Below are 18,598 nucleotides of genomic sequence, written 5' to 3' on the forward strand. Positions count from 1 at the left end.
CTTGAAAAAGTGAGAAAGGAAATGAAAAAAGGAAAGGAAAGAATGAACCTAAAATTACCAGAAAAAAACAAAAGAAAAAACACAAAAAAAGAGAAAACTCGGTCCAGGAACGTCCTAGACCCTTTTCATTTTTTTGAGGGGGTTCTAGAACCTTTTCAGAACCGGAAAGAAGCTAGCTGGGCCGGGCCAAAGCACGCGCACGGGTCGCACGTACGCGCGAAATAGGATTGGCCCACCGTACCATATTCCACGAAGCCCCCCGTGCTCGCTCGTCAAAAAACAAAAAAAAAGGCCGACCCCCAGAGCAAAATTCAGGAGCGCTTGGACTTGGCCGAGCGCCGGGGACAAGAGGCGGCAAAAACTTGCCCCGAAACATTTCGCCGTCCCGTCTCCTTCTCCTGCTCCTCCTCCCGCCTCCCGCGCGCCCCCCTCCTCGCCCCCGCGAGGCCGAGGGGATCGTCCGGCCGACCGGAGCCCTGGTCGACTCCGGTGGGCGCCCGCTCTCCGCGCCCCTCGGCTCCGCGCCTGGCTTTCGCCCCCTGCCCCGAGGCCGGCTCGCCGCCGGCGGATCCGTCGCCGGAGCTAGGGTTTCGCGGCATCGGGCGTCGCCGCCGCCGAGATCTAGGGTTTCGAGCTCAGGTGCGCCCCCTCCGCCCCCCTCGGGTTGCCTGGCGTGGTTGGGTAGGGTATAATTCGTGTGGTTTTGATGGGTTCTGAAATGTTAGGAGCGGAGTAGGATTCGTGGATTAGGTTTTGCGGTTCCGTTCCCGAATCCGCGCTTGATCCGCCGCCGCCCCTGACTCTTTATTCGAGCCGCGGTCAAAAAAGAGCGTCACTTCGCCATCGCCGCCCTCCAGTGCTGCGCGAAGGCAGGGTAAACCTTCTCCCCTTCCACGATTCTGGCTTGATTTCTCTGGTACTTAGGTGAGCGCGGAAACCCTGTGTTAACTAATGGATGGGGATGATGAGAGGGGGATTTATGCTTTGATAGGTATCCTTAATTCTCCCCTAGTTTCGGCGTGAACGAACTCGTCCTCAATTCTCCCCTGGTTCCAGCGTGAACGAATTCGGTTGTTGAGATCCACCGCCACCTGGGGCTTATGCATAGCTTGTTGTTGCATAACTGTGTGGTTGGTAGCAACCACAATTAGGGATCAGTTGTTTGGTTTATTGCCAATAAAATTCTGAACTTTTTGAATGGTGACCTGAATTTATTATTAAACCGGAACATTTCTTTTTGAACCCTAACTGGAACAAATATTATACTCCCTCCGTCCGGAAATACTTGTCCTAGAAATGGATAAAATGGATGTATCTATAACTAAAATAAGTCTAGATACAACCTTTCATAGGACAAGTATTTCCGGACGGAGGGGGTACCTTTGTTGGTGTAAGTACATAAAACAGTCAGTTTTTTGCTTTTGCTTGAAAGTTTGTGCTCATTCAGTATATACTCATTATCAAGTACAATTAAAAAAATCTTGCTAAATCAAATTAAAACATGTTCTTTTGATAGTATTTGAATTTAGTTTGATATACTTGCAAATTTTCTGATCTGAAACATATCTTGTATTGGACTTTATCAAATTGAGAAGAGTTATTATAAATTAAAGTCTAGAGATAGATTTGATTACCTTTTCCACAATTTATTACCTGCAGGAAAGGTGTAGGTTTCCTAGGGCTAGATCAATATTGAACCTGATAGCTACCACTGCTGACGAATATCACAAAATCATGAAAGCTCCCCAGCAGCACCGTAAACCAACTGATACAGAAGCAAAGGTCAAACATGGTGGCGATAAGTTGCATTGCCTGAAGCCAGGGAAATATACCAACAAGTCATCAGGTGATGTGTTAGTGTCCTATTCCTAATTTCTAGTAGTATATTACGTTTCTACTGAACTTCAGATCAGACAAATCAACCATTGAAGCAGAAAAGTAGGTGCTCGTTAGCAGCTACATTTGGACTGTAACAATCACATGTCCCTGTTAAGTTCTTAACCATATCACTTTTCAGGCAATATAGGGGCAAAGTGCAGAAGAGAAGATGGTCAATTGTTTACCGGCAGTAAGATTGCACTGAAGGGTGGTAGCTTTATGGAAGTACCATTTAGCAATTCGACAAACTTATCTGCTCAACCACCAAATTATTCTAAAAAGATGAAGCTTCAGTTTTTCCCAATAGATGAGGCGATTCAAAAGGTTCTACAGCAGGTGATTATCTCAGTTTTTGCAAGAGACTTTGTATAAGTACTGCATATAATGTGCTTTAAGTTCATGTTTCTTGTCTTATGGCTTGTTCCACCACTTAATTAACAGGAGAAACACAATCCTTACCTGGAGTTGACCTTGGCTCCTCGAAAGAAGATGTCCTCAATTGTGCAACATTTGAACACAAAATGGGGCCGTTCCAGCTGTGCAAAAGGCGAGCTCATGCTCTTCCCATATGGTGCTAGACCGGATAGCTTAGTTGGCAGTGAAAAATGGACTGTTAATGATTCTTGCACTGCTGCTGATGTTTATGTTGCTGTTGGCAGCCCTTCAACATTTCGCTTAAGGTTTGATTTCTTACCGAGAAATGGTTACCTTCGTCGTAATAATATATCTATGGAGGATGATTGTGTGCGTGTGTGCATACGAGTGCGTGTGTGTGTGTCTTTTGTTTAATTCTCTCTACATTAATGTAAGGTACTTTCAGATGATCATGATTTTGTATTTATTAGCATGTCATAAAAGAAATTAGCAATGATGGTTCATATTTGGAGTCTCGTCATGTCAAACAGCATGATATGAAAATCAAGCGGGCACAAAAAATTTCAACTAATTATCGTTTTGTTTACTTTAGGTATGGATGGTTTGAGCAACAAAGCAGCGAAGAATCTTTGGCACCCGTGCACTCTGCAGAAAAGACCATCGGTGACAAACCTTCAGATCATTTTGTGTTTCCAAACAAACCTTCAGATCCTTTTGAGTTTCCAAACAAACCTTTAGATCCTTTTGAGTTTCCAAACAAACCTTCAGATCCTTTTGAGTTTCCAAGCAAACATTCAGATCCTTTTGAGTTTCCAAGTAAATTTACCAGTCCATCCGATGTGTGTAACACAGAACAGACTGTGGTGGTGAGTATGCAATTTCATTTGATTTACAACAATGATGTCATTTGTACTTGAGACTTAATCCTCTTTGTATGTTTCCAAAATTAGGATAACCAAAGCAAAGTGACGCCTCTCTCATGGATAGACTGCATATCCAATATCAGTTTCGGAGCACTCTTATCACAGGCTGTACCCTCTCAAGACAGTAAACAACCGCCTTTGCAAAATAGCTCGATTCTCCAGCAGATTCCTGCTACGTGCGATTCATTTGATGCTGCTATTGCCTCCTTGATTGCTCACCAGCAAACAAGTAACCAACCGAAGGTCTCAAATCCATCTGTTTGGGATGCAGAAGAAACTTGTCATGCATTTCCCCGGAATCAAACTTCAGCCAGGATGTTCTCTTCAGCTCATGGCAACAGTAGTGCTATTACCTCGTCTATCCTGGGTGCAATTCCTGAGTCTGATACAGATGGCAACCAGGTAGCTGCTATTCCCTTGCTCTTGTAATGTTCTGTCTTCCAAACACAGTATGTGTTGCTTAATACCCTTTTCTTGCTGCAGCGTTGTTCTACTGAAGGCAGGAAAGAGGAATCAACCCCTCAGATACCAGGCTTGGGCAATAATGATAACGTGAAGCCAGATGAGCCAATGGTATCATTTAGGGCCTCTTAACAAACATTGATATCTTTGAGATGCTTTGTTTTGCTTTCTCGTCCAATTGCTGATTGGATTCTTATATATGTTCGCTTTCAGCCTGAATCGACCAGTGAGCCAGAGCTTGGGGCATTTGACTCTAGGCTTTTGAGTGGGACCGACAGTTTAGGTCTAAGCGGCTTGCTAGCAAACAGCTTGGATGCATTTCCGAAGTTCACTGTTTCGTAAGGCTCAGAAATTTACATCGAAGACCTGAAGTTATAGATCCTGTAAAGATCACCGTTTGGTTTCTTGCTTCAAGAACCAATTACTTTTGGGCTTACTGAAGCTGGTCGTGTAGATAATCAGTTAACGGCCCATCTTAGTCGCATAAACTTATTTCTTGCTGATCGCTCGCTCCTTGCGAGAACTCTGTATTTTCAAAATTGTCCATAATCTGCTCGGCTGCTTACTATTTTCTGTGCATCCTGTATTTCGTCAAATGTTTTACAAACAGATATTCTCTTTGAAACTTTGGACTTGAATATTTTTATGTAAAACCTGAGCGGGCTTACTTGTGAATGGCTTACTGAAGTTGATCAATTCTTCATCGTTACATTGCTTTGAAGTTGATTGTGCTTGCGCTTTTGTCATGAAAGAAACAGCTGCTTGAGAAGTTCAGTGGTATGTTGCTGAATGATGATATCAATTTTGTGTTATCATTCTGTCCATTATTTCCTGGAACTCACCTGTTGTCCTTTACTACAAGATACAAGATGTTGAGGAAGAGGCATATCGTGATGGCCTAGAAGCACAAGTTGCAAATGACGGCGTTTCCAGAGACAAAGAGAAGGGGTCTGAAGATTACTATCTTAGCTTCACTCAACTCTTGACGGTAATCTTGCCCAGATGGCTAGTTTACATGTCTAGAATTCTAGACATGACAACATGCAAAGGAGTTCTAACTTTTTTCTTCTTTCATTTACAGGGACCAGTTCCATATGATCTTTTAACCGGGTCATAGTGATGCACTTCTATTTCATGTCTTTCTATATTGTTCATTCTATAAAGAAGCAAGCAACCTAGGAGCATTTCCGAGTCACAAAGAAGCAAAGCAACCAGGAGCATTATTTTGCCTTCTTTCCTTTCGGGAGACCGAGGGAGGAGTACGCCAGCGTTGGTAGCGTGTGCGGCTGTACACCTGTGGCCGCCTTCTGTTCCGCGACGCGTGTTCCGCTGTACGCTAGCGAGCTGAGAAGACGGCGTCGCGATCCGGATTCAATACCCGTCACTACGGTACCAGCCATTTTCCCATCTGGATACGTACATTACATATTTATGGATACTGTTGGCCGTTGCGGATCGTTTTTAACTGGGAGATGCTGACGGACAAGTCTGAACAGACGCCATTTTCCCCACTTGTGAAGCACGATGTTTTAAAGCTCCCAGGGAATTTTTCAAGTCAAACAAGTTTGAAGGGATTTCACAACCGATCTGATCCTGGTTGCTTTGTTTGACCATCGGATCCCTTTTCCTCACCAACTTGCCTGGAGATCCGCAACCGCAACATGCGGCGCTTGCGTCGATGGTCAAATCTGGCGTTCCATCTAAGCGAAACTGACACTACTGCATACTTATCTCTCCGTTATTGTTATTGTTGTTGCTGCTGTGCCCATCAAAACTCGCTCATTCCATACCCTCCAAAAAAGCTCATCAACAGTTCAAATCCAAATCCCTCGAGAGATTGATCTTCCACACGCTTGTGTGTGTTAGAAGGGAAACATGTAACTGCCGCGTCAACTGCTAAAGTGCCACTACATGTAACCCGGACGTCGACGTCAGTAGACCTGTCACTACATTACTCTACTTGCACACTACTCGTTTCATAAGAAGAAAAGAAAGGAAAAATGCTAAGTATGTGGCTGATGCAACAACAATGACACAATATTGTATCAGTATCAGAGCATAGACTGATTTCCCCAAGTAACGAACAGCTAGCCAAGCTGCCGAACGGTAGGCCTAACAGAAGGGTTAACCTGCCACTTGGCAACCAGACAAAGATTCAATTAGCTTGGCCTAATGGAATCCCGTTCCAAACCAGTTAAGACGATAGACATTAAGATACAATACACACGCATGTACAGAGAGGAACTGGCACCAGATAAACCAAACGTGATTACAGGATGAGGCTGAGTCATGAACTCATGATCAACAAAAAGTACTTTCTGGTAGAGTTGGGGCCGCTTCGGCGATCATGATCGATCTCTTGATCCCAAAGTAATGGACACTCCATATGCAATGATGAGCACCGAGATCGATAAACCGGCAATGGAGCCTAAGCACGCGCCTAAATGTACTTTATGTTGTGAAAGAGAAAAATAATAGTGCACTACCGTGTCAAAATTCAGGTAACCTCGTAAATAAACAGTTTTTCTTTTAGACACGTCCAATTTCATGATCCCCATAAACATGTGATTAAGGCCTTTTTCGAAATGCTCAAATTGAGTGTAGCTAAGATGCTTAGGTTCCTTATGGTGGAACTAGCCCATCAGGTTTCAAGTCCTAAACTTAGCACTAGTGCTCGCATTTTCATGGATTTATTTCAGGTTTTCTGAAGATGTTCGTCCAGAGGGAGGAGATGTTCCCGTCAACTACGAAGGCGTCTGTGATGACTTCTTCAATCTCAAGATGTTGTGTCGGCTCTGTCTAAAACAAAGGAACACATGAATTTGGTAGCGGCGAAAAAAAAACCCTGCAAACAACGTGACTTGAGGACATTATCTACCACAATGGTCACATGACACCAGGAGCCAAAAGGCATTTTCCCGTTACAAGAAAGCTACATCTGAGCCATCTTGCAATTTGATCATGTCATGCCATTGGCACCATGAGTGGAGGAGAGCGGCTGGTTTGTTTGCTAGCCAGTTGGTGCCCTCTCCACTTCAAAGGGGTCTTCAAAATGTCAACTTCTATAGCCATGGACCACGATCCCAAATAATTCTCAACTTCTCATGATTGAGACAGCCTAAGATGTGTTTATCATCTCAGACCATTTAGTTGCAAATGGCTAAAATAAGCTGGAAATTCATGCCCTCTCTAACCATATGAATTATGACTTTTTCGCTCCACGCATAATGCTTGTAATCATTACGTTTTAGTGCAACGAATTGAGGATAGCTCAAATGGTTAGATTCCTTTTGCTGGAACCAATCCAACATGGTTCAAATACTAGACTTGACATTGGTGCACATATTTTTCTGGATTTATTTCAGACTTTTTGGCGATGTTTGCCTAGTGGGAGACGCCGACTACGACGCGCATGTGGTGATTTCATTCATAAGGTAATTGTATGTGCGTGTATGTGAGCATCTGCGATTGTACCGTGTCAAAAAATGTTTTAGTGCAAAAGACATTTTTTTGGGGGGAAAACATATTTGTTTGTTAGGAAAACATAAACAATTTCAAGTTCAAGTTTGCAAAGGGTTACATAGGCAATTTAAATAGAGATGGTGAGTTCATTACTCTAGACTCTGGCTGTATATATCAAAATCGTATCAAAACATATCTTCTGCATTATGAAAAACAAGCAAATAAAGGTCACGTTCTCTTCATTCCCATCATGCGACAGTTGTATGCATGGTCTTGGGGGTTTGAAATAGTAAAGACACACATGGCTTAGTGACAGCAAGAATTGATTGACATAGCTGTATTTTGAGGGTTTAGGGGGGAAGCACAACATGAAATGTCCAGCTATGATCCTTCACTCAGACGTTGCAACGAGATATTCTGTAATTGATGTCGTGTTTAGCAATGCTATTTTTAGAAGACATCTTAGGTGGTTGATGAAACATAAATATGAGATATTCTATAATTGACGTTGTGTTTAGCAATGCATTTTTAGAAGGCACTTAGCTGGTTGATGAAACATAAATATATATGCACGTTGAATCATATATCCATATAATGTATCACAAGCCCCGCGCAACATGTTTGTCATGAAACAAAAAATTATGTCGACGCTTACCCGACACTGTGATGTACGATGAGAACATCATGTTTCAAGTTGTTTCCATGTAACATTTTTCATGCGATGGAAATATAGTTTTCATGCAATGCAATTATTTCTGCGTGAGTAATTCGGTTTAATTTTCCAGGGTACTCCAGTCAGCTATGTGCTGTTAGATGATCAATTCCAGCCAGCTACTCTCACTTCATCAGAAAATAAATAGTCCAGTCAGAAATGTGTTGGTGCCATGCTAGCACAATATGAGTACTTATTATTTACACCCTTAAAAATAGCACTTATTTACTAGCAGTACTCACTTAATTAAGAAGATTCCCATCCTCGGCTGAAGAAGAAAAAGGAGAAGATTTCCATCCTAACCCAAGAAAAAAAAAAAGAACACCCACCGGCCACCTCTCTGCCCATCTACATATACGCGACCCACGACGGCGTCTCCCACCTCCCACAACCGCTCCGCTACCTCCTCTTCTTGATTCTCGCCACTGTCCCCCGCCCTCGCCATGGACGGCGCCGACAGCATGCGGTTCCAGCGGCAGGCCTCCTGCTCCTGCGCCCCCTCCATGTCCCGCGGCTACGTCCGCGGCGGCTTCGACCTCGACGACGACGACTTCGACGACGGCCACTTCGACAAGGCCGGCGTCGCCCGGCACGGGAGGGCGCCGCCCGCCGCCGCGTCGCCGCGCGGGTGCGGCACGAGGCTGAGGGGCCTGTGGCGGAAGATCGTCCGGGAGAAGAAGAGGATCCTGCTCTGCTCCACCGGCTGCGTGCCTGTCGGGGGCTCCTCGGCGGCGGCGGCGGCGCGGGAGCCATACGACGCGTACAGCTACGCGCAGAACTTCGACGACGGCGCGGCCTGGGTGGAGCCCGACAACCTCTCGCGCTCCTTCTCCGCGCGCTTCGCCGTCCCCTCCAGGGTCCTGCAGCGGGTCGCCGTGTAGGCACGACACGCCCCGCCGCCGGCGGCCGCGGCGGCGGCTGACCGTCGTTTCTTTTATTTCTTCCTCTGTTTCTTGTTTTCTTGTCTCTGTCTCAGTTTTGGAGTCCTCAACAACTGTGAAAAGGAATGTTCTTTGCCCACCTGTAAATGGTAGCCCCTCAATCCCAATATCATGATCAGCATCTGCATCAATCTTCATCGGTTTTGCCCCAAACCTTTATGAATCTCGCAGCAAGATGCAAGCAACTCACTCACATGTCTTGCAATGTTGAATCAGATATACATACTGTGATAATGATTTGCTTAGTTCCAACATCTATCAAGCATGTGAAAACAGTTTTGTTGCAAGAATCTACAGTAATTGCAAATCTCCCCAGGAACTGCTCATCACTTTTATGCTCTCTTTACAGATTTTACTCTGAACAATCTCATCCAATTCGAAGTGTGTGCGCAGCAATTAGGTGTAAAGTGCAGATAACCTAGCTTGGTCAAACATGTTTCTTGGTGATTAGGCGATGCGTCCGCACATGTGAAGTTGATTGGAGTCCTCCGTGTTCCTCTTTTTCAATGCACCAAACGCTTGCAAATTTGACCACCAAAAGGGATTTTCACAAAGACATGACAGCGAAATATCTGACCGTCTACAGGAAATTCACACACAACAACGACAATCTGGTGAAGCAAACTTCATTCCATTGACAGTTTTGCATCACAAATTAATAGAAAAACGGTCCTAGAGAAAACTCAGGATGGCTTTTAGGAGAGAGGATGGGGTTGGCATCACACGCCATTGTTGCCGACCTCATCTCTCTTTCGAAAGGCAGAGGTCGCAGTTAATCTAGCTCTTTAAAGTTTAAACCAAGAGGCAATCTTGTTGCCCGTCTCCATCAAAGAAAAGGGCTGTTCTTTTCGTAGGTTCACCACTTTGGCACCTTAATACTTTTTGTCTATTTGCAAGTGGATTATCACGTATACTTCCTTCGATTGTATTAAGGTTGAGACACTTATTTCGAAACGGAGGAAGTACTACTTTCTCTGTAAACAAATATAAGATGTTTTAGAGACCTGTGTCAAGTCTTTAAAACGAACCTAAAATTCCCAAATCTATCGAATGGCTCTACGGCTGCATTTGGTACTGCAGCGTATCATGAATTTATAATATGTCATGAGTAAGCAAGCGAATAATTTTATAGGAAAATAAGAATGCTATTGGGATTAAGTGGGACCTACACTTTATTGTAGCGAGATAGAGGGATAGCTGACATGTTGGTCTATAGGTATTTTCGACATTATAACATGTCAAACAAGATTTGAGATGACAGTAATGGTGTCCAGTGATATTTTTTAACATGCGCCTAACGAAGCAATGGCATTTTTGAGCAATTGAAATTCTTAATGGCAGAACTGAGTAGTGAGATGTAACCAGTGGCATAAATGATAAATAACTATAATAATAATCCAATTCCACTTGTTCCAAAGGTTTTTTCCCCTGTTTTAGCTGATGTTTGCTCTTCCATTTTTGCCTACTTTTGTGACTAACTTTCTACACCAATTTTTTACAAAAAAGAATACAGTAAGAAATCATTCGACAATTCCCCGCAAAAATAAATAAAATCCGACAACAACCGCAAACTGAGCCTGATTGAAGCAAATAAATACTCTATATGACAATTGCACATGGAGATGATCCAGGTTTTTAACTCCTAATAACGTTCATGAGGCCTACTGTCAGGTACGCTGGATCTCTGCTCTCTGTGATCCATGCTCTGCTCTCGATCTCTCCAACAAAGATAATGAATGCAACGAGACCATGTACAACGAACGAAGAGCAACGCATGCGTGCACTCGGGTCATGATCCATTGCACACCAGGATACCACATTCTCTAGTATCGATCGATCTCATGTACTGATATGTTTCAGATACCAGGGCCGGCTACAGTCTTCGAGTAAAATTCGCTTGTCGAGTGTCATGTACGATGCATCTGCAAGTGCCCACCTTTGCTTGAAGTGGAAGATCGTGCCGAGACAATGTAAGCTCTGCAGGTTGCATACGTTGAACTGTTTTTAGCGTGAAATTTACTAATATGAGGTGGTCGAGGTACATGCATGCATCTTATATACAGTAAAATAAAAGTTGCGAAGAGGGCCATCCTATACTGTTCGGCTCGGCGAGTTTAAACTTGGTTGGGGCCGGACACGTTTGAGCGTTTGACCCTTCACTTAATTTCAACACCAAACATCTTTGGTCTTTGTCACGTCAAAAAATTATGACCAGTGACATGGCGGTGGTTGTAGTTTTTTTTTTCCTCTGACAACCCAGTGACCACAAAAGAGATTTTTATATGAATATAATAGAGAGAAAATTAAAATAAATACCAGAAAGATAACCGTTGGTGCAATAATTTGTATTCTTATGTTTTGGAAATTGCTGTCAAAAACAGTAAAGACCTGATGTGTTTACTAGTGCACATATAGTAACAGGTCCCTGAAGTCATGAGGCGTTTGGTACAAACCCCGAAGATAATCTCTTGCGTGGCAGCGAGGATTATCACCGAAGATTATGCTGTCAAGAGTGACCCCAAAAATATGTTGACGCAAAGCTACTGGTTCGGTGTCTGTCCGAAGGAATTGACTGCAGCCGAGAAGTTGAAGAAGAAATGAAGACGTACCATTTATTTCGTTCTTCTTCTTTCTCTTTATTAAGTCATAGGACCACCGTACTATTAGGAGGGATATATGTTGGGGAACGTTGCAGAAAACAAAAATTTTCCTACTCGTTTCACCAAGATCATCTAGGAGTTCATCTAGCAACGAGTGATTAGATGCATCTACATACCTTTGTAGATCGCGAGCGGAAGCGTTCAATAGAACGGTGATGATGTAGTCGTACTCGACGTGATCCAAATCACCGATGACCAGCGCCGAACGGACGGCACCTCCGCGTTCAACACACGTACGGAACAGCCACGTCTCCTCCTTCTTGATCCAGCAAGGGAGGGAGGAGAGGTTGAGGGAGATGGCACCAGCAGCAGCACGACGGCGTGGTGTTGATGGAGCTGCAGTACTCCGGCAGAGCTTCGCTAAGCACTATGGAGGTGGAGGAGGTGTTGGAGAAGGAGAAGGAGAAGGAGGCAACCAAAGGCCAAGGCGTTCAGGTATGAAGTCCCTCCTCTTCCCCACTATATATAGGAGGGCCAAGGGGGGGTGGCCGGCCCTAGGAGATCCAATCTCCTAGGGGGTGCGGCGGCCAAGGGGGGGTTTCCCTCCCCCCCAAGGCACCTAGGAGGTGCCTTCCCCTCCTAGGACTCTTTCCCCCTTAAACCCTAGGCGCATGGGCCTATGTGGGGCTGGTGCCCTTGGCCCATTAGGCCAAGGCGCACCCCCTACAGCCCATGTGGCCCCCCCGGGACAGGTGGACCCACCCGGTGGACCCCCGGGACCCTTCCGGTGGTCCCGGTACAATACCGATAACCCCGAAACTTGTCCCGATGCCCGAAACAGGACTTCCCATATATAAATCTTTACCTCCGGACCATTCCGGAACTCCTCGTGACGTCCGGGATCTCATCCGGGACTCCGAACAACATTCGGGTTACTGCATATACATATCCCTACAACCCTAGCGTAACCGAACCTTAAGTGTGTAGACCCTACGGGTTCGGGAGACAAGCAGACATCACCGAGACGACTCTCCGGTCAATAACCAACAGCGGGATCTGGATACCCATGTTGGCTCCCACATGCTCCACGATGATCTCATCGGATGAACCACGATGTCGAGGATTCTATCAACCCCGTACCTATTCCCTTTGTCTATCGATATGTTACTTGCCCGAGATTCGATCGTCGGTATCCCAATACCTCGTTCAATCTCGTTACCGGCAAGTCACTTTACTCGTACCGCAATGCATGATCCCGTGACCAGACACTTGGTCACTCTGAGCTCATTATGATGATGCATTACCGAGTGGGCCCAGTGATACCTCTCCGTCATACGGAGTGACAAATCCCAGTCTTGATCCATGTCACCCAACAGACACTTTCGGAGATACCCGTAGTCTATCTTTATAGTCACCCAGTTACGTTGTGACGTTTGGCATACCCAAAGCACTCCTACGGTATCCGGGAGTTACACGATCTCATGGTCTAAGGAAAAGATACTTGACATTGGAAAACTCTAGCAAACGAACTATACGATCTTGTGCTATGTTTAGGATTGGGTCTTGTCCATCACATCATTCTCCTAATGATGTGATCTCGTTATCAATGACATCCAGTGTCCATAGTCAGGAAACCATGACTATCTGTTGATCAACGAGCTAGTCAACTAGAGGCTCACTAGGGACATGTTGATGTCTGTTATTCACACATGTATTACGATTTCCGGATAACACAATTATAGCATGAATAAAGACAATTATCATGAACAAGGAAATATAATAATAATGCTTTTATTATTGCCTCTAGGGCATATTTCCAACAATATAGAGTTCGAAACATTGAATTTCTGATGCTAAAACCAATCCTATGTGAGTTGAGAGAAAAATCTCTTTGTGTTTCGTGCAAATACTTGGCCAGCAAGATACTGTGTTTTTCGCTGCGAGAGATTTGTCTCTGACCGGAGAGTTAGCACTACTTATCTTACATTCTTAAGAAGATGGTCCCAATTTTCTCAACATGTAAAGTGTCCATCTCAACGTCCTCACTAAGGCCACACATTTAAGTCTCTCCCACTAAGTCATGCAAAGTCTGCCACATAAGAAAACTTATAAATTACAATTATTTTTTGCATTAGTCTATGCATGTAACGCTGCCATATCATACATGCATGTAAGTCATCCTTCAATTTTTTGTTCAAAATGATATTTTTAACAGTAATTCATAAGTTTTATTAATTGTCAAGCTTATATTTTCTTTTCATTAGATTTAGTTATTTTTAGCAACTATTTACGCATTTTTTAACAAAGTTACCGTAGCAACGCGCGGGGTATGATCTAGTACCTCAAGTAATGTTACTATTGCTCCCAAAATCCGACCGTTGAGGACGTGTCGGTTGGCCATTGGCCGAAACGCGTGTCCAAAATGGCCATTTCTCATCAAGAAAGGCTGCAGCTATAAATAGCCACCCCGCACCGGCTTTGTCCGGTGGCTGCTTCGTTTGATTCCGAGAAGTTTGTGTGAGCAACCCTCTCTCCTAAGTGATTTGTGTTTAAAATCCACCAAGAGAGAAACCCCAGAGCCAAAAAATTAGATAGTGGTTTAACATCATTCGAATCTAAGTCCAGTATGCCCCACCTATTACTCTTGAGAGCTGCGAACTCTCTAGACGGTTAGGTGTCAATTTCTTCAGAGACCAAGAGTGATTGTGATTCTCGAAGAAGAAGTCTGTAAAGATTCGGAGATCACTCGAGTTCACCAAAAAAATAGATTTTTGATGTTTCAGGATTATTAGTTAGTTTCTTGAAGTTCAAGATTCTTTTTCATATACTTCTAATTTCCCCTTAGCTTATTATTATTTTTTTCATTTTTTTCGTTCTTCGTGAAATTCTAGTGGTGTTTGCCTTCTTCTTTTGGTATTAGAATTTCTTCTTGTTTGCTACTTTGTTTTAAGATAACTAGTGTTTCCCAAAAAATATAAATTATTTTATGGTAATTTTGATTTTGATTTATTTGGTGGTTGAACTCAATGATACTGATTGTTGCACTCAATGATGCTATTTGTTGAACTCCAAAAAGTGAAAAAGTTGAACCCAATGATGCTAATTCAAGACCAAGTGTAAATTATGCATGTGATGTTAGCTCATTATTGAACCAAAGAGCACGAAAGGCATATTTGGCAATGGAAGAACCAATAAAAAACAATGCAACCATTCTAGGACAAACCACTCATAGATATTTGCCATATTCAGAACTTTTCTATTTAGTGCGTAAATAATCATTCCTCTTAGTTGCACCTAAATAGAAAAAATGCATTCTAGAAACCTCGGCCAATTTATAGCTCCCTGCCATGATATATAAGGAAATTAAAATAGACACAAACACCAACATATATTTGCAATCTATCTAGGTAGCACAAATCAATCTATGAACAGTCGCACTTCTGTTCTTTTAAATTGATCTAGAAGATTTTTGTTAAACCAAAAAAGGACAATGTCTTTCGAAAAGAAACAACTCTGTCACACTCCTTGTCATATTTTAGTGGAATTGTGTTTTCCGCTATTGATGTGAAATATTCTTAAAATTATCTTAATATTTAGTTTAGCATTACAGTTGCTAAATATATAAAAAAACATACTACTTAAGATCATATGTTCAAAATATAAGTTGTACTATAAACAAGTAAAAATGTTTAGTCTAATGATAACTATAACTCCCAACATACCGGATATGCCAATAATCACACCGTTGCCGACCATTAGGCTTTCCACTCTTTAAGCGGTAGATATTATGTATAGATTCATTAAAGTTCTGTTATGGCGATGAAAAAATGTATGTGATAAACATGTAACAAACTTACTGACTTGACTATTGCATCTTCATAGCCTACATCCTCGTTGATCACTAGCCGCCATACCAACCTGCTAGTGTATGATAAGCAGTATGAAAATGGTCGAAATGTGGTCCAAACTGTACCTAACTGATACATCTTCGAGCGCGAAGGCGAGGAGGCGGGAAAGGCGGTTGGATTCAGTGGCCTCGACTTGGAACCCCACCGTCGCGGCAAGATGCTCCAAGTCGTAGGGATCAGAGATCTCGGTGGACGCAAGGAGGTGGGGAAGGCGGCCAGACTCGAGGGCCTCGACTTGGAACTCTACCAACCCGGCGAGATGCTCCAATTCGTCCGGTCGGAGACCTCATGGGCATAACATCTAACGAGGCGAAAAGGTGGCCAGACTCGGTGGCCTCGACTGGATGTTCCAAGCCATCAAGGTCAGAGAACGTAGTGTCCGCCGACGCGAGAAGGCAGGGAAAGTGCTCAGGCTCGATGATCTTAACCTGGAACACCACCGATCCGGCGAGGTTCTCCAAGGCGTCCGGATCGTAGAAGGCAGGGAAGGCGGTTGGATTCGGTCGCCTTGGCGGATGTTCACTTTTTGTAGCTAAAATTTTAAATATCCATATTCTTGTTAAAATAATCTAATAATCAACAACTTGGAGCTGAACATTCTTGAAAATGTAAACTCATTTTGGCTCAACAACTTGAGAGAAATTTCAAATTTTTGTTTTCAACTATAATCTTAGCTCACATTTAACCCAAACAAAAAGTAGCCACAAAAATCGGAAACAATTCCATACAATCAACAAGATCAAACTGAGCATTTAGGGAAGATTTCAACTCATCCGGCTCAACAGATTTAAAGAAGATTCAAACTGTCCTTTTCATCTACAATTTTGTTTGAAAAATGAAAAATATCAAGATTTGTTTTTGGGACGTGTCTATTATGGATGGTCCGGCAAAAAAACTAGGCTAACTCATTCTTTTGCCACACATGGTGACTAACTAGTGGTTCTAGGTTGTCAGAAACAGTGTCAAACGTCCTAATCTGGAAGATTTGGATTCTGTGAAACAACTTACCCAAAATTTTGCGGGTTTTTGGTAAATATCTCAAAAGTTGAGGTACTGTGAGACCATAGCCACAATAGCTGTGTTTTTTTCTTTTTCCATTTTTTCTAGTTTGTTTGTTTAGAAGATTTCTTACCAAAATTAAACTTAACAAAGTACAAAACCAAAAACCAAAACTTGAAAGGTCGTTATGCTTTGCTTGATAGGGCTTACCACTAGGGAATCCATCCGTGACGTGACGGGATAATTTTTTGGATATGACCTCCTCGATCGTAGGTTAGCTTGAATTACCTTTTCTATGAATGTTTGTTTTTATATTTCTTTTTTTAGGGGTATGTTTTTATGTTTCTGGACGTGTTGACTGTGTATATCTTGTTATGCATAGCCTGCACATTCGCTTAGTACGGTTGCAGGAGCTCGATTTAACTACAGAATAAAAATGTACTTGTCGAAAAACTAGGAAACCTCCCCGCAAAAAATAGAAAAAGAACTAGGAAACCGAAGCGAAGCACCGTGTATCAGTAGGAGTAGGTCACCCATGATCGATCACTCATGGAGCTACTGTTGCACTAGTGTGCATGCACGCGTGCGACCAGTACGCATATATGCGGCCAAGGAGAACATGCGTGCAGGTGTACAACGCATCTTGGCGTCGTTAGAAAGGGGATCGATCTGGGAAGGCTGATGATGATTAGTTTAGTGTGAGGGGTCAGGCTGTCACATGCTAACTGTTGAACGCCGATGGACGGCGTGCAGCGGCATGGCGTGCCTGCCGCCCACTACAAATTCCCTTTCGATCGAAGTATCCTCGCCCTTTCCCGTGTTTATTTTCCATTTATCCTTGTTCGATTAGCATCAAGAAACGTAGTTTATGACCATCTGGATGTTAGTTTCTGCTAACATTGCTGGGTCGCAACACAGTCCTTCGTGTGAAAGAAAAAGGTCCACAAACTTCTCTCCAATCTTAATTCAAAGACACGCAAGTCTTATGCGTGTTCTGGCAAAAAAAGAAAGAAATTAAAAGGGAAGGCACAGAGAAACCACACTATTTGCAAATCCTGAAAAAGAATTCTATAAGACCAGGTTTCACGTGAGACCCAACTTGATGGATGACACGTGACATTCACAAATCACAAAGCATCCCTCACCCCCCACTTAAAATCAGAGGGGGAAAGATTTGTGATTTGTGAATGCCACGTGTCATCCATAAGGACGGGTCCCACCTGCTAACTGTGAGACCTGGTTTTATATAATTTTTTTCCGCAAATTCTGTAGATGTTTGGTTCTGCGCCTTGCAATGCCACATCTTGCCATATTTTCTTGCCAAATCTGCCGAAGGTTAATTCAATAAAATAGAAGTCACAAATAGACGTAAGCCTAAGGCGACTTGAGAAAGGCTTCCTTCCTTCGATCTTCGCTGGCGAGTCCATGGATTCACCTCCCCTCCATTTGCCGCTCCGGCCACCAGTGACGGGGAGGAGAATCCTGATGTCTGGACGGATGGCGGCGCTCCTTCTTTGAGTTAGTCTTTCGGGCACCGATTCTTCTCAAATTTGTCTGTTGGGACAGATTAGACAGAGCTGCAATTTCATTCCCTGATGACTGAACAGATTGGAATCCCTCCAGGACCCCGTGTCGCCCTCCGGGCGACACGGGTGGAACCCAGCCGCCGCCCAGCAGCCTCCTTCCTGCCGCCCTCTCCCGCATCGCCGCTGCCGGAGGGCCGGCCGGCGAAGCCGCACCGGACCCCAGGATGGCAGCGGCGGGGCGAATCTGACGCGCTGCGCCACCCTTGGTGCTCCCCCACGGCGGATCTGACGCACGACGCGAGCGCCCCGAGCCCCTCCCGTGGCGTTGCGCACGGCCGCCGGCTGCCTCCGGGCCTTCTCCTCGTGCCCTTGCGCGGCTGCGCCCCCCTCCCCCACCCCCCGCCATCGAGATCTGGAGCTTCTCCCCGGCCAGCCCCTACGTTCCCCCGGCTCGCTGCGGTCCTCCGGCGGCCGGGCGTGCTGTCCTGGTGCGGCTCCTCTCCCCCCATCCCTCCCTCGTGAGCCTCGGGTCGGCCTCCTCGGGCGGCGGCCTCGCAAGTGCGGCTGGGATTCGGCTCTGCGCGTGCTCACCACCACCACCCCATCCCGACAGGGGCAAGTTTCGCCCGGCGGACATGGACCTGCGTCCCCTCTTGCGTCCATGGCCGGCCGGCCCGGCTCCGGGCCTGGCGCGTCTGAGGAGCTGCGCTACTTCCGGCTCCCTTGGCTCGTCGGCGCCTCGGCGCCTCCGCACCCCCACCCTGCTGGTGCTTTGGTTGGCCGTCCATCCCGGCGTGTCTTTGATTCCGGCG

The 18,598-nt window shown here is 44.6% G+C and overlaps 2 protein-coding genes across 3 annotated transcripts; both read left to right on the top strand.

The window, feature by feature from the left end:
* The first annotated feature begins 360 nt into the window (after window positions 1-360).
* Window positions 361-4,291, top strand: LOC119267291 (TSL-kinase interacting protein 1-like). Of its 2 annotated transcripts, XM_037548661.1 has the most exons (9): window positions 361-639; window positions 726-874; window positions 1,660-1,846; window positions 2,018-2,214; window positions 2,320-2,558; window positions 2,846-3,119; window positions 3,204-3,578; window positions 3,660-3,749; window positions 3,852-4,291. In XM_037548661.1, the coding sequence occupies exons 3-9, from the start codon at window positions 1,735-1,737 to the stop codon at window positions 3,978-3,980; spliced, it is 1,416 nt and encodes a 471-aa protein (XP_037404558.1). In that variant the 5' UTR covers window positions 361-639; window positions 726-874; window positions 1,660-1,734; the 3' UTR covers window positions 3,981-4,291. The 2 variants fall into 2 exon arrangements, with proteins under 2 accessions (XP_037404558.1, XP_037404557.1); XM_037548660.1 differs by lacking the exon at window positions 726-874.
* Window positions 4,292-8,198: 3,907 nt separating this feature from the next.
* LOC119271281 lies at window positions 8,199-8,998 on the top strand. The gene has a single exon (XM_037553171.1). It carries the CDS (start codon window positions 8,256-8,258, stop codon window positions 8,691-8,693), a length of 438 nt encoding a protein of 145 aa, XP_037409068.1. The 5' UTR covers window positions 8,199-8,255; the 3' UTR covers window positions 8,694-8,998.
* Window positions 8,999-18,598: the final 9,600 nt, after the last annotated feature.

This window comes from Triticum dicoccoides, chromosome 3A (assembly GCF_002162155.2).
Source record: "Triticum dicoccoides isolate Atlit2015 ecotype Zavitan chromosome 3A, WEW_v2.0, whole genome shotgun sequence".
NCBI classification, from domain to species: Eukaryota; Viridiplantae; Streptophyta; class Magnoliopsida; order Poales; family Poaceae; genus Triticum; species Triticum dicoccoides.

Excerpts from the sequence above, each read along its gene's own strand:
- LOC119271281 (XM_037553171.1), top strand. The coding sequence starts at position 8,256 with ATGGACGGCGCCGACAGCATGCGGTTCCAGCGGCAGGCCTCCTGCTCC.
- LOC119267291 (XM_037548661.1), top strand. The coding sequence starts at position 1,735 with ATGAAAGCTCCCCAGCAGCACCGTAAACCAACTGATACAGAAGCAAAG. Across the intron at positions 2,215-2,319 it reads TTCAAAAGGTTCTACAGCAG|GAGAAACACAATCCTTACCT; the intron begins GTGATTATCTCA and ends CTTAATTAACAG. Across the intron at positions 3,579-3,659 it reads CTGATACAGATGGCAACCAG|CGTTGTTCTACTGAAGGCAG; the intron begins GTAGCTGCTATT and ends TTCTTGCTGCAG.